Source organism: Populus alba, chromosome 12, assembly GCF_005239225.2.
Source record: "Populus alba chromosome 12, ASM523922v2, whole genome shotgun sequence".
NCBI lineage: Eukaryota > Viridiplantae > Streptophyta > Magnoliopsida > Malpighiales > Salicaceae > Populus > Populus alba.
The window spans coordinates 2,017,062-2,035,032 of record NC_133295.1 but is presented as its reverse complement, the minus strand read 5'-3'; the positions used below and the strand labels follow the sequence as shown (position 1 = coordinate 2,035,032).

Below are 17,971 nucleotides of genomic sequence, written 5' to 3'. Positions count from 1 at the left end.
ATAATAATTATAAATTTGAGTTAAATTTTGATTTATAAAAAATATAATTTCTAACTTTTAATTTATTGATTCTACTTATATTACATCTTTTTTCATACATCATATCAATATCTTGAATAATGAAACTTGTTATATTACAAAGTTAAACTTGTTTGTAATTTTTACGTCGTAATTGTGAAGGTTATATATAGTGAAGGATTATATATATAGCTATAAATATAAGCCTAAATGTGCTACAAAAGAATCAATCAGTGATTCCTAAGATGAGTTACGAGCTTAAATCAAGCTGATGTAATGTCTTGAGAGAATTATATAATATATTCTAATTAACGCAAATTGAATTTCCCATCTTTTTTCTTGAAACTTTAATTTGTGGCGCGATCAAGATTTATAGCTCTTCTCATATCCTTGGTACCATGCATAGTTAAAGCTAGAACTATCAACTAGTACTAGCCTAGCTAGACGGAGACTAGCTGTTGAGTCTTATCTATATTGTCAAATAACCATCTCAATTTAAAAGATTAAGATGTTAGATGAGGTTACAGAATATGATTTATATTATTTTTTAACACACCCTCTCAAATGAAAGCCCTTTGGACTTGAAACTTGCACAAATCTACATTAACTTGTGTTTAATTTTTATCAAATAAATAAGGATGCTGAGATTCGAACTCGTGGCCACTTGGTCATTAAGGCTTTGATACCATGTCAAAGAATTATCTCAATCCAAAAACTTAAACTGTTAGGTGAGATTCTAAAATATAATTTATATTATTCTCTAACATATGTAAGGGGATGATAGCTTGATCAACAACGTATTATACTGACCTAGAAGCTTGCAAAAGATTATTTGGAAATTGCTACGGTGTCAAGGAAGTTGGCTAATGAAAAACATACTGCTGTAGATCCAAATTGTTTTAACATGTTCTAGCTAGAAAGATTAGCTGAAAAACGAAAGAAATATGACGCTGTAGACCATCCATGGACAACTAGCCAAGCAATTTATCTTTATTGGATGTATGAGCACTACCGTTTCTGTTAGGACAGTAAACCTATAAGCCCTCTCTTGGGATCTGAGTTCTGAATGAGAATCTCTGGTAACATGTATGTTTGCTTGGCTTGACCTCAACACCTTACAGTAACACGCAGAGAAAAAGTACTAATTTTTGGTTCATTGGCACCACAATTGTGGGGGTGCATCTGATCCATGATCTGATGCAGTCTCACATATTTTCGGATGTAGTGTGAGTGTAGGGCCACAATCGAGGGGGTGCATCGGTTCAAATCTGAGGGCTTGCCCATTTTTCCTACCTCCCTCTCTTCTACGTAAGAAATAGTTTTTTGCCAGCTACTATGATCATGGCAGACCCTAATTTTGGATCACTCTTGAGTTGTGTATTTCACTGGGTTTTGCAGGAAAGTGTGTGGACATGTTGTGTTCTGGACTGACAATGCTGGCTGCTTCTGTACAACTTAGTACTAGTATTACAAGAACTTCACTGTCAATCGCCATTATTTATATTGATTACAGAGCATTGAATGTGAGCGCTGTACGAATATTTCCATATGGAAGGTTTTCCGGTAACTACTTTGCTGTCGGTTGGTTGAGAGGGAATCCGATTGTGTATGAGGTGCCAATAGACTCATGGTAAAGATAAAACTCTTGAAATGCTGAACTTTTTGGCCTTGAAGTACGTTCTAGGGTTATTAGAGGTGCAAAGCAGTAGGTAGAATTAGCATTATGGGAGTCAGATGGTGTAGTTACCGCTCTGAAAGACTAGCTGTGGAGGCTGCAGAAAAGTTTTTTAAATCCAATGATTGAACAGTTCCCTAGCTATTAGCATAGTGGCATCTCAAGCTGCTTATTATGTTGGGTTTTAATCTGCAGCACTCGTATTTTAGATGGCATCTCAGGTTTGTCCTTCTCTAAAATAATCTCCTGTTCTTACAGAACCTTGTGTTCTCCAACTATGTGGATCAAAGGACGAAACAATTTGCTCGTGTCCTGTTTTTAAGAATGATGCTACATACAGAATGTCTCATGGTAATAGCAGCATTACCCTGGCTGTCTTTTCACTCCAGGCAAGGCAAGACTTGCTTGCTATAGATACTTCAAAAATAATGTACAAGAGCTTAGACATTCTTGTTGCAAAAGTTGGAACCTTTTCACATTTCTTTCTTCAATGATTACATAATTCACTGATGTATGGAAGGACTACAAACATCTGACTAGCTTGTTAGTCGATGACTGTTAACTTACTTCAAAATCAAATACAAAGGAATTAAACAAAATGCTCTGTTGGGTATTCATGTTCATATCCGTTGTAGTCATAATATAATCTCTCTCCCTTTGATATATCCCTGTTGGCTATCAGCAAAACCCGGCATTCACCATTTACATCATACCTCACACATTTTAGATTCTGCTTCTTTCTCCCTTCTCTGCATCGAAGGAAAGGTTCTTATAAGAGTGACAAATTCAAAGGTTATAACTGTTTTCAAAAATCCAATCTGACAAAAATTAAATGGAAAATGCAAGACTAGGATTGTTTGCAACAGAAAGGCCTCCTGCAAGATTGCAAATGTCCCAAGGAAAAAAGTAAACTGGCATACTTTGAAAGACATTGTGTTCATGCATTTATTACTGACTTATTTCAGTGTTTTGCAAAATGAAAGGAGCTAGAGTTGAGAGACATTCACAATTAACTCAATTATATGTTGTGTGTTCTCTATGATTACACTCTCATGGCACCTCCAGCCATGATATCGATCAAGTGAAATGGCAAAGCAGATTGATGCAAAGTGTTATGAACCACTATGTGCCAAATGCATCAGAAATTAACTCCATATGGCCACAGCAGTCTGCCTACTTACAGAGTTAGCCTTGTAACGTCAATTTTTAATTCCAAAGGATTTGCCAGAGGCTTTTATTTACATGGCCTAAAGCAGAAGTTCAATGTTGAGGATGAACTTACTGTGTATGATTGTTGATACCATTGATAAATCGAGCTATATTTCCCACGCATGTCAGGACATACTGACAAGGCTTTGTGAAAGATTATCAGCATGAAGCAATGTCATCATGCTATCACCATCATCATTTTCCCGGTTCTTCAAGTAATCAACATCTCCAACATACTCAGTTATAATCGTTAAAATCTTTTATGGATCTATCTGCCTCTACTGTGAACCTGTTACAATCTAAACAGGTATACTGAACCACTGATCCAAATTTACTAACCACAACGAGAACAAAACATATTTAATCTTGAAAGTCGGAAACTATATATAACATACCCTTCCTTGGGATCAAAAACAACCATGAGAGGAGGCCATTCACCTCTATTTGCATCATCCTTTTGCACAAAATTTAAGGTTTTCAGCATCTTCTTTTGACAAGACCTGCACAGTTAATCATACTTGAATTTCAATAAACCTGGACTCTATGAATCACCAAACAGCTAACTAGCCAACCAGTACACATCAACCAAATTAGAAACAGTTTTACTTCCCCTTCAATCATATACTTCTAAAGTAGAAAAAAAATAAGGAAAATCCTTGAGACTATTGCCCAATTCTTATACATGTGCGCCTACAAATCTATAAAATAGAAATTTCAGCTCAGCTGCAGAAGAGCAGATACAGGTAACTAGAAGCCAGTAAAGTCATCCTTAAAAAGCTGCAATCATCACAACAATCTAGGTAACCACAACCATTGAAATTTCAAAACGGGGCCTCTCTTGTCAAATGCAAGCAATATACAATACAAGGTGGCCTTATATATCTGTTGATATTAAAGCCATATCAGACTTAAACATCAAAACCACTGCACTCCCATGTCCCTAATGTTAACGAATTCACAAGGCAAGCACTGAAATATGCCTATCTTTTTATATTCTAATTTAAAACAATTGCTTTCCCATTTCTTACCTGCATTCCTCCCTTCTCAAGAGCTGGCTGATTCACAGACCTCGGTGCCATGCCTGGCCGGTAAGTTAGTTCATTGCTGAACTCCGTCCCCGAAGGCTGTCAATGCTGTGCTAGTGATCTCATTTGCTCTAGTCTCTTTCAGGATCTTCACTCGACTAAATGGCAGCAGCTTCCTCTCTTCTTCGACACCACTAAACTACTAGACCGCTTTCGCTTCTTCTGAATATCTAAAAACAGGACAGGAAACACGGTAACCAACACCATCCCATTAATCAAAACACAAAGCACATAAACCCCATATTTTTTGTTTACCTTGACTTAGCTTCTGAATCGATTCTGTGGACCGTTGAATGCGGAAGAAATCAATGATTTTCGTTTGAACAAGAGGAAATGCTGCTCATTAAAAAAAATTCAATAATTTGAGACAAAATCAACCAAAAAAGATTAATTTTCGCAATTAATATTATTAAGAGACTAACAATTCCTAGATTATCAAATGCAACACATTTGCAATTTTCACTTCCTAATTTTTTTCTATCATTCGTTTTTTTTCTTTTCCTTCCCAGTTAACAATTTTCAATCCAGTTCCACAGAAAAGCCCCACGAATCAATCCCTTAAAAATTAAGTTTAAATAAAAAAAATCCACCAACCCCATTTCACAAAACCAAAAAATCAACAACAAAACCCCATAAAAAAGCTAAAAAAGGATAAAACAAAAAAAAGGAATGAACTTACAATTGGGCATCTTTTGCTTGGAACAAGAAGGACAAAACCAAGACCCTTTAGGAACAGCAACAAGAATAGGTCTCAAGCAAAACAAATGAAACCCTTTATCACATTTATCACAAAGAAGTAGCTCTCCTGGTGACTCTCCTGACCTACATTTTTCACAGTAAACATCACTGTAATCAGCAGCAGCAGCTTTGGATCTAGATATTGGCTTTGGAGCATGACTTCTCTTGCTTCTCAGCGCCATTTTTGCTGTCGAGGAGGGTTTTCATGTGGGTTTTTTAAGGGTGGAGTTCGGAGACACTGAGAGTGTTTGGCGGGTTTTTTGATTTCGCGGGAAATGGGTTTTTGGCGCGCGGGTGAGGTTTTCTGTTTTGGAGCCTAAGAGGTTTTTGAGGATTGGGTTTCCTTGTTTGCGTTTTTAGGCCCCAGTACAGGAAAATAATTTGTAAAGATACTTAATTTGTTGCTATAATTTTTTTAAAAAATATATTTTGATATTATAGTAATTTTTAAGGATATGTTTGATATTATATTAATTTTTATATTTTTTTTTTAAAAATAGTTTAAAAAATATTTTATTTGTAGTTTGAAAAAAAAATTAAAAATATATATTTGATTAAAAATATAATAAGATAAATTTTTGTGTGCAAAAGAAATAAATAAAAAGTTTTCATGAATAAAAATATATTATCTTAGTTTATATAAAATGAAAGGAAATTTTATATAAAATAAAATATAAAAAATATAAATTATTTATTTAACCAAATGATTTTTTCTATGTGAATGGATAAAAATAAAAACTACTATAATAGTAACGATATCTAAATATCTAATTGAGAATATAAGGCAATCATGTTTCGATAAATTATCATTTACATTTTATTTAATAGAAACTTAAATTTAAATAGAAGAAATTAAGATGATATTGAAAATTTATATTAATAAAAGGTAAGTTTAAGTCTCGTATATCTTAATTTTATTATTGTTATGTAATGTGAGAAGGCTTGGATAGCAAGCTTTTTTAGAACTTTCATTGACGAATTCTTGGAAGAAAAAGAGGTTAAATCTAAAACATAAAAATTAAATCAATTTAAAATGGATTTCGTTACTATTAAAGTGGAGGTTTTATGATGGTAGATGCTTTGCTTATTTATTTTCCTTTTCAAAACAATGTAGCTGTAGCAGGGGACATGTCATTCAGATGGAGCCAATGACATGTAGTGACAAAGTAGGCCTTTGACTTGATGACTTGTGTGCTATTGGGCTCAGGTTTCTAGCTATGGTATTATTGGTTTGAGTTTATGGATTCCGGCTCGTTTTTTTACTATTTTTATTTTCTGATTTTTAAAATTTTATTTCATGCTTACCTAGAAAAACACATTTTTTTTTTCCATTAATTTTTTTTTCCAAAAATAACGTATTTCATAGAAAAACCAAACCCACTCATCTAAAAACATTCAAAAAATTACACAAATAATAATATTATAAACTATCAAAATGCTCAAATTACAAAAGAAGACTCCTTTCAAGCTGCGACAACAAAAAAGGAGGAAAAAGAAAACGTTCAGATAGCTTCACTCATTTCTGCGAGAATGTGTGATTACGAGCTCTGTCGCTGTTGCTGTTGGATTGGGACTTGTGGCTCTCAAGAGTATGATCCTCAAATTATTTGATCAACGAGTCAGAGCTTACCTTTTGCTTGTTATTTTGTGAGATATGATCTGCAATGACTTGTTCATTTGCTGTGCAAGGAGCTGGAGCAAAGCGGACAACGATTGAAGGCGAAATGTACTGAAACTTTGAAGTTAGAAAATGTTTCTGATTTGTAATTTAGTGTCAAAGCATGATTAGGTTCAAGAACATATAAGAAGCACTCTGTTTTTTTCTCTGATTGTCTCCGAAACTTGCTGGTTCTCTCAATCTGATGATTATTGCTGCAATTCATGTCATGCAGGACCAGGACAAAGTCTGTACTGCAAGACCTCGCGTCTTTTTACGAGTGAAGAGGTGAGCATGAGACTCCCCACCTTTTGTTTTCTTTTTCTGTCCCTGTAAGGAGGCATGTAACCAAAAAAGGGCTTCAAGGTAGCGGTGCGTGAGGGGCTTTCTAGCCATCAAAAGCTGCTTTAGAATAAGGCATTTGGAAAATCTCATCTAGTTATGACAGATCCTCAGCTGCTCAAAATCACTTGTTATCATCGCAGGTTCGACACACTTCTTCTCTAGACATCCTGAGAATTATGAATCAATGCAAAGTAATTGCAATGCCGTATTAGTATTTAGTTGCATCCGAGAACTAGGCTAAGGGAAAATTAGAATTTGATCGATATCAGTATTACCAAGCCATATTATAGCTGAACTAGGTGATGTGAATAAATCTTTAAAACCGGCTATGCTCTTCTCATCTGCTACTCTGGTGGACTAATTAATTAATTAAAAAGAAGGGCTAGACACTTTTTAAATACTACATGTATAGCCTAGCAAGTTTGACATTGTTTCATTCTCACATTGATAAGAGTTTTTTATCCTTTTCAATTATTCACCAAGTAATTAAAGATCTCTAAAATGATCTGTTCCCAATAATTTATGCACCAGAAGGACAAGAATGGTGGAATGATGACCATTTTATATACCTATAGGAGATAGTGTTGGGGAAATCCGGGCCGGTGATGAACTGATTTTTGCTCATAAGAGGGTAAGCACACTGACATAATATTTAACGTGGTTCGGCAAATCGCCTACATCCACGGGAGAGAGTTCATATTATTTAGAGATAGAGAAAGAATACAAATAAATACATGGAGGAGGAGGATTACATCCACTCTACTCAATTCCCAGCTGTCACACACTATTGTTGCAGCTCTTCTCTCTTTCTCTATTCACATATTCTCTACACTTCTCACACACTCTCACATTGTTCTGCTCTTTTGCTACCTATTTATAAGCAAGGGTGGCAGCTTCTCAATCAATGGTTGCACATGGGTTGATACATTTGTCAATGGTCGGTGCAACTACCATTGACAAATGGTAACCCTACCTCTTAGGGTAGGTTGTCCATTTATTGCCCATTAATGGCAAATCCCAACAATCACCCCCTTTGACATTTATATGGGCAATTGTCCTCTTGCTTCTTCAGCACAAGCTTGCATTCTGCAGCTCTTCCAAGCTTACCATTCTGAGAGTGTCTGTGGCCAAGTTTACAGGTACTCGCCCAACCTTTCAATCACCAGAGTCACCAAAGCACACCTTTTCTCACACAAAAGGATCACTACAACCAGATGGTATCACACATCACATCTGAAGAGTGTTAACGCTTGTCTCTGGGACACAACATTCCCCTTCGAGCGTATCATCCATGCTCGGTCCGGAATGATTCACCAAGCCTCACACCAAGGCTTATAACACCCTCTCAAACGGAAATTTCTATTTCCAAGTGTGACAGTCATTATCTGAGTATCTCAATATGTTCACTAGCTCACTACTCTTCCAAGAGTCTATTTATCCAGGAGTTGCGCCTGTCTTCTGTTCCACCTTAAGAACCACGCCATACTTCTCCGTGAGTCTCTCGCTCTTAGTCCTAAGAGTCCGGGTAGCTTTCCATCTTTAACCATGGGGGCAACCCATTAAAGGTTGATCCATATATGTCTTGATACTCTGAGTATTACAATGCTTTCACCGAGCTCACCACCTTGACAAGAGTCGACTTGTTCCTGGAACCTGCGCATGCCCACTGCTCCTTCATAGCAGTCGCGTCTTAATGCTCCACAAGTCATCCACTTATTGTCCAAGGCAAATGTCTTCTAGCTCATTGATCTTTAGCATGGGGGCATTATCCATGAAAGTCAATCATGCATTTGTCTTCATACTCATCATAGCCACTTCATTGGCTATACACCTGTCCATTCATATTATCTAGCCATCACATTGGCTCTAGGGCGTTCTAAACTAGGGCTCATATCCTGACCCTCACACCTTCTCCTGAGGTGTTTCCGCTCGTCATCATACAACGGTCTGAATCTGGGCTCATATTGTGGCCCTCACACCTTCTCCTGAGGTGTCTCCACTCATTGTAGAGCGGTCTCATCCTCCTTCATCTGGGATGACTCCGGTGGCTCCAAGATTCTCTACCACCATGTGGACTTGGGAGAGATCACTGCCACTGACTACATATAAAGAGAAAGTTGCGGTATACTCCTCGCAATCCTCCACCTCGATTTCTATGTTTGGAGCTTCTACGCCTTTCTGCTTGACATCTCCACCTACACCACTCTCTTTGGTGTCTTCGCCTTTCATCATAGGCGATCGTCTTTTATCACATGCATTTGCACCCCCCTTAATTAGGTGCCTCTGCAACAGCTCATCTTTTCATCCTTGCATGCATTGGAAAGGTCCTCGCCTGTTGTCTTCATCAAGAGCACAAGAGACTTCCTGTTGTACACAGTCTCTGCTCTGAGCTTCATCTGGGAATTCTTCTTCTCCTTGCACCAGTTGTCTCATTACAGTACCTCGTTGGGATCCTATAGGTACTCCTGCACAATCACTGTGTGCCCTCGTGCAATTTTTGTTCTCCAGATTTCTCCCTATTCCTTGTTTATGTTTGACAGCAGCTCATCCCGTCACAACACCTATCCAAGTCAAAATAGGGTGCCAATCTTTATCCCCTTGCTGTATTTCTCTTCCATTATCAGGGTCTTCATCAATTCTCCCCTTCAAGAAATTACAGTCACTGAATCTAACTTCTTTGGAGAAATCACCACTCCATCAGATCCTTGATCATACGAACCCAACTGTTCCCCTTGTGCCGTCATCCTGCTAGTCTTCAACAGTTTCATAATAAACTGTTACATATACGAAAATAGTACCGTATGGATAATCCTTCCACTAAGCAAGTTCCCAGGAAAGATTGGAGGGGTCACACTGGTCCCGTTTAAAACCCAATCTCCTAGACAGAACTTCTTAGGCCATATCTATCCAGCGTACTGTCTTTCCGTATATACAACCATTTGCTAGCTTTGTTGCGGCTTTCCTTTACAAGTGATCTAGGTATCCTGGTTTCATACCTGATTTCTCAACATCTGGCGAGACTACTAGTGCTTAGATTCGTCAAGATTGGTCTTCATCAGTTTTCACTCTCCATCTCAAATTGTCCACATGACCAGGTGTCCAGAGTGTCCCAATTTTGCCTTCCATCAAGGCATTACATTTCTCCATTTAACAGTTCAACACATGTAATTGGGTAAACATGTGCACCTTCTTCTTCTTCATCTCCATCGACCTTAATCCAAACCTTCAGATGCCTCCTGATCGGACAATCTCTCTTTAATAATACACCACTGCCATTTTTGGTCTCGAATCTCAATGATCAGACCATACCATTGCATTCGAAACGATCAAATTAACTGGAAACAAGTTTGAAATTGTCCAAATCGCACTTCAGATGGTTAAGATTTGATCAAAACAATTCTGGCTGATCAACAGCTCAGATTCAATCTCAGATCCAGTTGCACGTAGGATCGGCTACACTGGATCCTGTACCTCGGCTCGGCTCCAATCAGCTCAGTTCGGCAAGCGGCTGATGACGTGGCAGGTGGGTCCCATTGTGCTGACGTCACCATTACATCATGCTGATGTCATCTTGGGCCATGCTTATTTTGCATGCTGACGTCACAATTACGTCATGCAGACATCATCCTTATCCGGGTCAGCGACGTGGGTCGGGTCATCTGGTATTCGGGTTGGGTCAGCCCATCCGGGCGAAGAAGACGCGTGTGGCCAGCCACCTCGTCGGCGCGTGACGGCGATTCTGACTTTCGATTTCGACGCGGTTTTCACCAGTGACTTCGTCTCTTCCTCCTCTACACAGTGGTATAGTCAAAACACAATTTTGACAACTTTCATTTTTGAGCAAAAAATCAAACACCACTTAAAACCATCAGCTCTGATACCAATTGTTGGGGAAATCCGGACTGGTGATGAACTGATCTTTGCTCATAGAATGGTAAGCATACTGACACAATATTTAACGTGGTTCGGCAAATCACCTACATCCACGGGAGAGAGTCCATATTATTTAGAGATAGAGAAAGAATACAAATAAATACATGGAGGAGGAGGATTACATCCACTCTACTTAACTCCCAGCTCTCACATTATTGTTGGAGCTGCTGCAATGGCTGCTGCCATTGCATCTCTTCTCTCTTTCTCTATTCATATATTCTCTACACTTCTCACACACTCTCACATTGTTCTGCTCTCTTGCTGCCTATTTATAAGCAAGGGTGGCAGCTCCTCAATCAATGGCTGCACATGGGTTGATACATTTGTCAATGGTGGGTGCAAATACCATTGACAAATGGTAACCCTACCTCTTAGGGTAGGTTGTTCATTTATTGTCCATTAATGGCAAATCCCAACAGACAGAATATATATATTGAAGGTTTCGTTGAGAATACTTGAAGAAGAAGAAAGGAGAAGGAGCGTGAAATGGACAAAAAAACATCAAGGAACAAAAAAGAAAGGAGAAGGAACGTGGAAAGGGAAAAAAGAGGTGCGATTAAGTGTTCCATACAGTTGCTTTACTAGCCAGAAAAGAACTATTACTTACTCCTATTTGCCTTCGTTTAAAGTAGTATTTGCTCCTTTACTTGCGTTTGTTGTTTCCATATTGTAAAAGAAAAACGCTAAAAAAGAGAGGAAACATGGCATTGGCTCTGCATCTAGCCTCTCGTCTTTTGACGTTTTCCTTTTCTTGATTCTTTTCCTGGGAAGAAGAAAACTTTAATTCTATAAACATTAATGACCAATCACAAGCATTCTATTCCTTGGATTCCCTTCGAGAAGATATGGATAAAGGCCCATGAAAAAGTATTATTTTATAATTATTATTATTATAGAATAATGTAGCTAGCAAGTAGCAACATAAAAGGTAAGATCAAATAAATATTTCAGTAATTTTGTTTACTCTCTCCTGTTTCTTAAATAAAAATGTATTATCCTTTTGTAATTTTTTTTTTTTGGCGGACAAAGAAAGGATGAAAGTTTATGATCAGACTTGCTAGGCTATAAAGGAAATATTAAGTATGAAGAAGTCTAGTGTTTAGACATTCATAATAATTACTTCACACAGCCACTTTTCATGATTTTTTCACTTCACCTAGCTAGTTCAGCTACAACTTAGCCTGGTAGTACTGATATCGATAATGTTCTAATTTTCCATGAGTCTAGTTCTCAGATGCAACTCAATTCTAATAATACGGCATACCATGCAAGTTTGGAATCAACTCATAATTCATGAGATTGCCTTTACAAGCCAACAAACGCATAACAAGCAAGCTGCTAGAGAGGCTGTGAAAAGCAATACAGCCAATCTTTGGTGTGAACTTTATACAGGATGTTCCCAGAGTAGTCTTTAATAACAAAGAAAGTGTCATAAAACTCAAAGTAAACATGATTATCACGAGCAAATTTTTAAACTGAGTTAAGATTTTTTGTTATTTGGGGCACTACAAGAACTAATGTTGTCAAGAAAAAAGGATTTGGAAGATGTTGATAAAGAGAGAGTACCGGTGTGAGTGATATACAAACCTGAAACATCACCAACTTTAATTTAATTATTGTCTGTGTACTCTTCTAGATCTCCACCACAAATATTAAGGTTGCCGATATTGTTCATGAGATGGTGCTTTGCTCTTGAATCAGGATGCCATTCTACGGAAGATGTTTGTTGTTGTTGTTGTTGTTGATGAGTGGAGAAATGAGCTTGAGCATTGCGACGAGGAGGTGGTGGCAAGAAGGAGAGGATCATAACGCGTTTAATTATAGCATATGTCCAGACCTATCACATAACTGACAATAAGTTTCAAAATTACAGGGTGAAGTAATACCTCTACCAAGACCACGAGATTGGTTGCCAAAATGACACCCCTCGCCATTTGTTTGAAAGAAATTTTCACTTCCATGATTTCCATAGACAGGTGGTTGTCGTTAAGCAACATGAACGAATATAGGAGAGATAGGGGCAGACTGTGAGTGGTGTTGGATATGTGCCTCGCACATAAGTAACATATAGTAAACCTCTTCCAATGGGGGTGAATTAATCATCACGAAAAAAGATTGTAATTACTAGAGAGTTATATTCTGGTCCTAAACCAGCATGAATGTATGTGATGATATCATCAGGTTTTAGAGGTAGTCCAGCAATGGCAAGATTATATTCAAGTTGTTTGATGTTCATGAAATATTCACTTGTTGTTTTAGTGGTTTTACGGGCTGTAGAGAGTTGACACCGTATCTAGATTTCTTGAGCTCTAGATTGAGATGCAAAAACAGTAGTAATGGCCTGCCATAACTCATGAGAAGTGGATTAGTTGGAAACCTGTGCAAGAACTTCACCAGTAAAAGAGGCATTGAGACAATTAAGAACAGTGGATTAGGAGATTGTATTCCATTTTCAGTAGTAGTTTCTTTTGATGACTGTTTGAGAGTACCATCTACATAGCCAAAAACCTTTTGGACTTTCAGATATGGAACCATGGTAGCTTTCCAAATAAGATAGTTCATACGGTTAAGCTCAGTGATTTTGAGAGATAAGGTGGGATTGAAAAGAGGGAATTGGTTTGTCTAAGCATCAAATGATGTTGGTACTAACATGATGAAGAAAAGGAAAAAAAAAAAAAAAAAACACATTTGAATATTTGCTGCCGTTATTTGGAGCAAATTTCCAGCGGATTTCATACATACAGTAAAGACTGAATCCCAAGACTTCAGTCTTCTTTCCTTATGCATGATCAGTGATAATATCCTGAAGCTTGACCTAAAATCTTCAGTTACTATAGTATCTTCAGTTACAATTCAAGTTGTGGGTGAATCTGCAGTTAAGGGTGTAGAATCTGCAGTTATAAATGCAGATGATTCAACAGTGTCCAAGAATAGAAGTGACACATGAAAAAAACAGAAACATATTTGGTTGATGAGACAGAAATGAAAAATAAATTTAGGATAGTTTTGTAGCGAATTTCTATAATTTTAAAATATATATAAAGTACATAAAAACATGTCTTCATCGATTTCTTGTGTCTTGAGACAATAACTAAATGCAACCACAGCAGATAAAAAAAAAGAAGGAAAAGAGAATTATGTGTTCCATACAGGTGCTGTCTTAGCAAAAGAATGATTACACCTCTAGCCTCTTTTTAAGAAGAAGATATAATCTACTTCTTTACTTGCAATTGTTATTGTCATACAGTACTGAGAGAAAATACAAACATAGATATTTTCCTGTTGTGTCGAAAGCTTTCACTTTTGTAAAAATTCTTTTCTTGAGGAGAGCAAGGGTATCAAGCAACAGTATTGGTTTGCTAGTCCTACGTATACAAACTTCAAAAACCGTAACATCAATCAATAAGATTTCAACTTTCAATTTCTCTTTCCGACTATATATTCTCTCTCAGCTAAGTTATCATAGTTCGCGGCGAAACTTTAACAAGCATCAGCTTATAAAGAGGGAAATGCATATTAATTTCTGGAATGATATTAGCTAAATTTCATCTGTCAGCTTTTGTTTTTAGATGTTATTCATTTTCTTTTGTACATATCGGATATTGTACACAGCTTCACATTTTTTGAATCTGATGTTGCAGTTTTGTTTCAATTGTGTTTAATTTGATTGTTTCAATTCATATATATATATATATAGGACGATACAGATGGAGGCACTCTTACCAAGTTTGAAGAAACTGTGGAATGAATGGCAGCTGCAAGCATTGGTCTTGCTTAGCCTCTTACTCCAAGTAATACTCATCCATCTCGGCAATCGTAGGAAGTATATTAACAAAATTTGGATCAAGATTATTGTGTGGCCTGCTTACTTACTCGCAGATTTAATAGCAACAACTGCACTTGGTATCCTCACAAATCGATTTTCTTATCATTCTGGGCCTTTGGATGCACAACTCGAGCTGACAGCATTTTGGGCACCTTTTCTCTTACTGCACTTGGGTGGGCCTGACACAATCACTGCGTATTCTGTGGAGGACACCGAGTTATGGTCAAGGCACTTGCTTCAACTGGTCGGCCAGACAGGATTTGCATTTTACATCCTGTCCGCAGGGTGGACAGGGTCCCGCGTTTCATTTCTAACAATTCCAATAATGTTGGCAGGGCTGATTAAGTATGGAGAAAGAACATGGGTCCTGTGGTCTGCAAGCTATGAGCAGCGTAGTAAAGCATCAACATCCCCTCATCATAATATGTTTGAGTCTATCTCTGATGTTCAAGATTATTCTAATATTTCAGATGATAAATTACTTCAAGTCTCCTACGGGATGTTGAAGATGGCTAAGTGTCTCTTCGTAGGTGTTCCAATAACTGCAAGAGAAACGTCCATTTTGCCTAGCCATCAAGAAGCGACCTCAAATCCTTTGAAGAAAATATATCCTAAATATGCTTTTAAGGTAACTGAAATGCAGCTTGGATTTATGTATGACCTGCTGTATACGAAGGCACTAGTGTCCTACACCCCCTGTGGAATTGTCTTGCGGATCACCAGTTTTCTTCTCACCAGCATTGTGCTGGTGTTATTTTCTTTGGCCCCCCACAACGTACACAAGTACTCAAAGGTCAATCTTTGCATTACTTTATCATTGCTTGTTGTGGCAATTGTTTTGGAGATTTATGCGGCACTTGCATTCCTTTTCTCAGACCGTACTCTTGTCTGGATGAGAAAACATAATTTCCCTAGCATCTCACGATACATTACTTCTCTCCCAATACATAGAAATCATAGATGGTCAAATAACATGGGTCAATTCGATTTGCTAAGCTACTTCTTCAACGAAAAACCCATGGGTTTTCGTGGAATCTTAGAGCTCTTGAATATCAACGAAAAGCTAGAAAAACAACGATATGCTACTTATCCTCAAGTCCCAGAGGATTTGAAGGAATGGTTAGTCATGCATTCCATTAAGTTTAGGGATATGTTAAAAAAGGGTCCGGAGGATGTTAAGCTTATGTCCAGGAGTGCGAGAGGAGCTGCATCGTTGGAATCTTTCTTGCCCAACGCAGATGATCAGACCATTCTGTTCATGAGTTGTTTTACAGAGTTTCATCAAACAATCATTATTTGGCACATTGCTACAGAACTCTGCTATCACCTGGATCATGACTATTTCACCCAAAAAGAAATCACACCATCCAGTAGTGCAGAAACTGCTGTATTGAACTGGAAAATGAGCAAACGCATCTCCAGATATATGATGTATCTCCTCGCCATTTCACCTGAAACGTTGCCATCCAGTGGGGAAATCGGCCGTGTCAACTTTAACCGCACTTGTGATGAGGGCAGGATAGAAATTGCATCATTTGATAAAGTCAGCATCCAGAGAGAGAGAAAACATAAGATTAAAATCGAGGCTTCCAAAAGGTTGTACGAGCAGCACAAAGATTCAATTACCGAAAAAAGCCAAATCTTGAAACAACTGAATGGATCTCTTTTATCCTTGGGGTGCGTGCTTGCTAAACATCTGATAGAGAGCATGCGGGACAGGCCTGAAGAAGAGGTGAGCATCCGTTTAATCTTTTTTTTTTTTCATTTTAGTGTCCCTTATTTGCCTTTTCTTTTAGCTTGTAATTCATTATTTCTTCACGTACATGTTGTCAGCGTATGGAGAGAAAATGGAACGCAATTGCCGGATGCTTGTTCGAATTCCTTGTCTATGCTGGAAGACAGAGCAGTGGAAATCAGCACGCACAACAGCTTAGACAAGGTGGAGAGTTTCTCACTCATTTCTGGCTTCTCTTTGAGGAGCTGACGTTTCTCGATTATTCCCCTGCATCGCCAACAACGACTAGTTAAGATGAAGAGGAGTTGATTTAAAACAACCATCTCTTTCCTGGGAAAAGAGACTCTAATTTTGTATGCTTGCAAAAGAGAAACTATGATATATGCTTGGTAAACTTGCAGTTATGAACAAGAGTTGTATTTTTCTTCTTCAAATCTACTTTTTGCGGCCTCAACTGCCAATCAAATTCATAGTTCATAAGGTGTTTTTGGGACTGCTTTACTTGGGAATTTTATTTGACAAATATATGACAATTTTTATAATGCATATATATATCAATGAATGATTTAACATACTCTTGATTATATTTAATAAAATACGATTACTCTTTTTGCTACATTTTATCATGTTGTACTTAATATTGTGTATTGAATACCATGTTTTTCAAATGATCATCAAACTTTATGATAGTCAAAATACTTATTAATATTCCATCATGTGACTTGTCAATAGTTTTAATAATGCAACTATAAAGGGTGTATCCCAACTAATCATATCTTGGGTTTGCTTATTAGAGATCACTAATTCGAGTTTTATAAATCTCAATATCACTGGAGACTTATATGGTTGTTAACTTCAGAGCTCGTGAGATTAATCAAGATACAGATAAGATGATCGGACACCCACAGTAATAAATAAAAAAAAATAGTTTTAATTTGCTCTTTCATAAATTTCATAAGTTTCTAAGCACTTTTAGTTTTGGAAAAAAGTATACTTAATATTATTGATTATATTCATTCACCAATATCTTTTCTAATATTTTTGAAAATACTTTTCATGAACATTTTTAATGTCAGGTTTGTGTTAAATCAATATCTTAAACACACAAGTAAAATAAAACTTTAAATATTGGATCAGATTAAGGACACAGATATAGAGAAATAATAATAAATACTTCAAAGATTACTAACAATATTTAAACATTAATACTTTAAATCAAAATTAAAAATAATTTATATAAATAATAAATGTATACTATGTTCTCTTTGGACCATGCAATGATATATAAAATAACCATAATGACATTAATAAAATTTGACAATAATTAGTAATTATATATGTATTAAGTAGATGCATTTACTATCTTTGAATATATTAATAAAATTGATAGCACATCTTTATTATTAACAATTATGTTCATTAATCATAATAACATGTAGCCAGCCTTTGGATAGTCTTAAAATGTCTTATAACAATGAACTTTGATTTTATAAGTATAAAAAATAATGAGTAATTGGAAAAGAAAAAACTATACAATTCAAAACCTTTTTGTTTTAAGCATTTGATCACTTTGATGATTAACAAATCATTCATGAATTCCAAATTGTAAATATAATACTCAAACATAAATATTATTATAACTTATAGTCATGATTTATAATGCTCTTAATTTTATCTTTATTAACTAATTATGCTTGTATACATTTAAACAATAATTATTTATTACCTCACATCCAAGTTCTTTGTTCCA

At 36.7% G+C, this 17,971-nt stretch overlaps 2 protein-coding genes and 1 pseudogene across 2 annotated transcripts in view; 2 read left to right on the top strand and 1 right to left on the bottom strand.

Moving 5' to 3' along the window:
• The window catches only part of LOC140954351 (uncharacterized), a 6,642-nt gene extending 4,990 nt beyond the window's left edge, over positions 1-1,652 (top strand). Inside the window, exon 7 of the mRNA XM_073403680.1 lies at positions 1,417-1,652. Coding sequence (XP_073259781.1) covers positions 1,417-1,652 — 236 coding nt within the window. The remainder of the gene's footprint in view (positions 1-1,416) is intronic.
• Positions 1,653-2,282: 630 nt separating this feature from the next.
• LOC118035930 (histone-lysine N-methyltransferase ATXR6-like) lies at positions 2,283-4,981 on the bottom strand (annotated as a pseudogene).
• Positions 4,982-14,111: 9,130 nt separating this feature from the next.
• Positions 14,112-16,721, top strand: LOC118035943 (uncharacterized). Its single transcript, XM_035041616.2, has 2 exons — positions 14,112-16,218; positions 16,320-16,721. Exons 1-2 carry the CDS (start codon positions 14,368-14,370, stop codon positions 16,512-16,514), a joined length of 2,046 nt encoding a protein of 681 aa, XP_034897507.1. The 5' UTR covers positions 14,112-14,367; the 3' UTR covers positions 16,515-16,721.
• Positions 16,722-17,971: the final 1,250 nt, after the last annotated feature.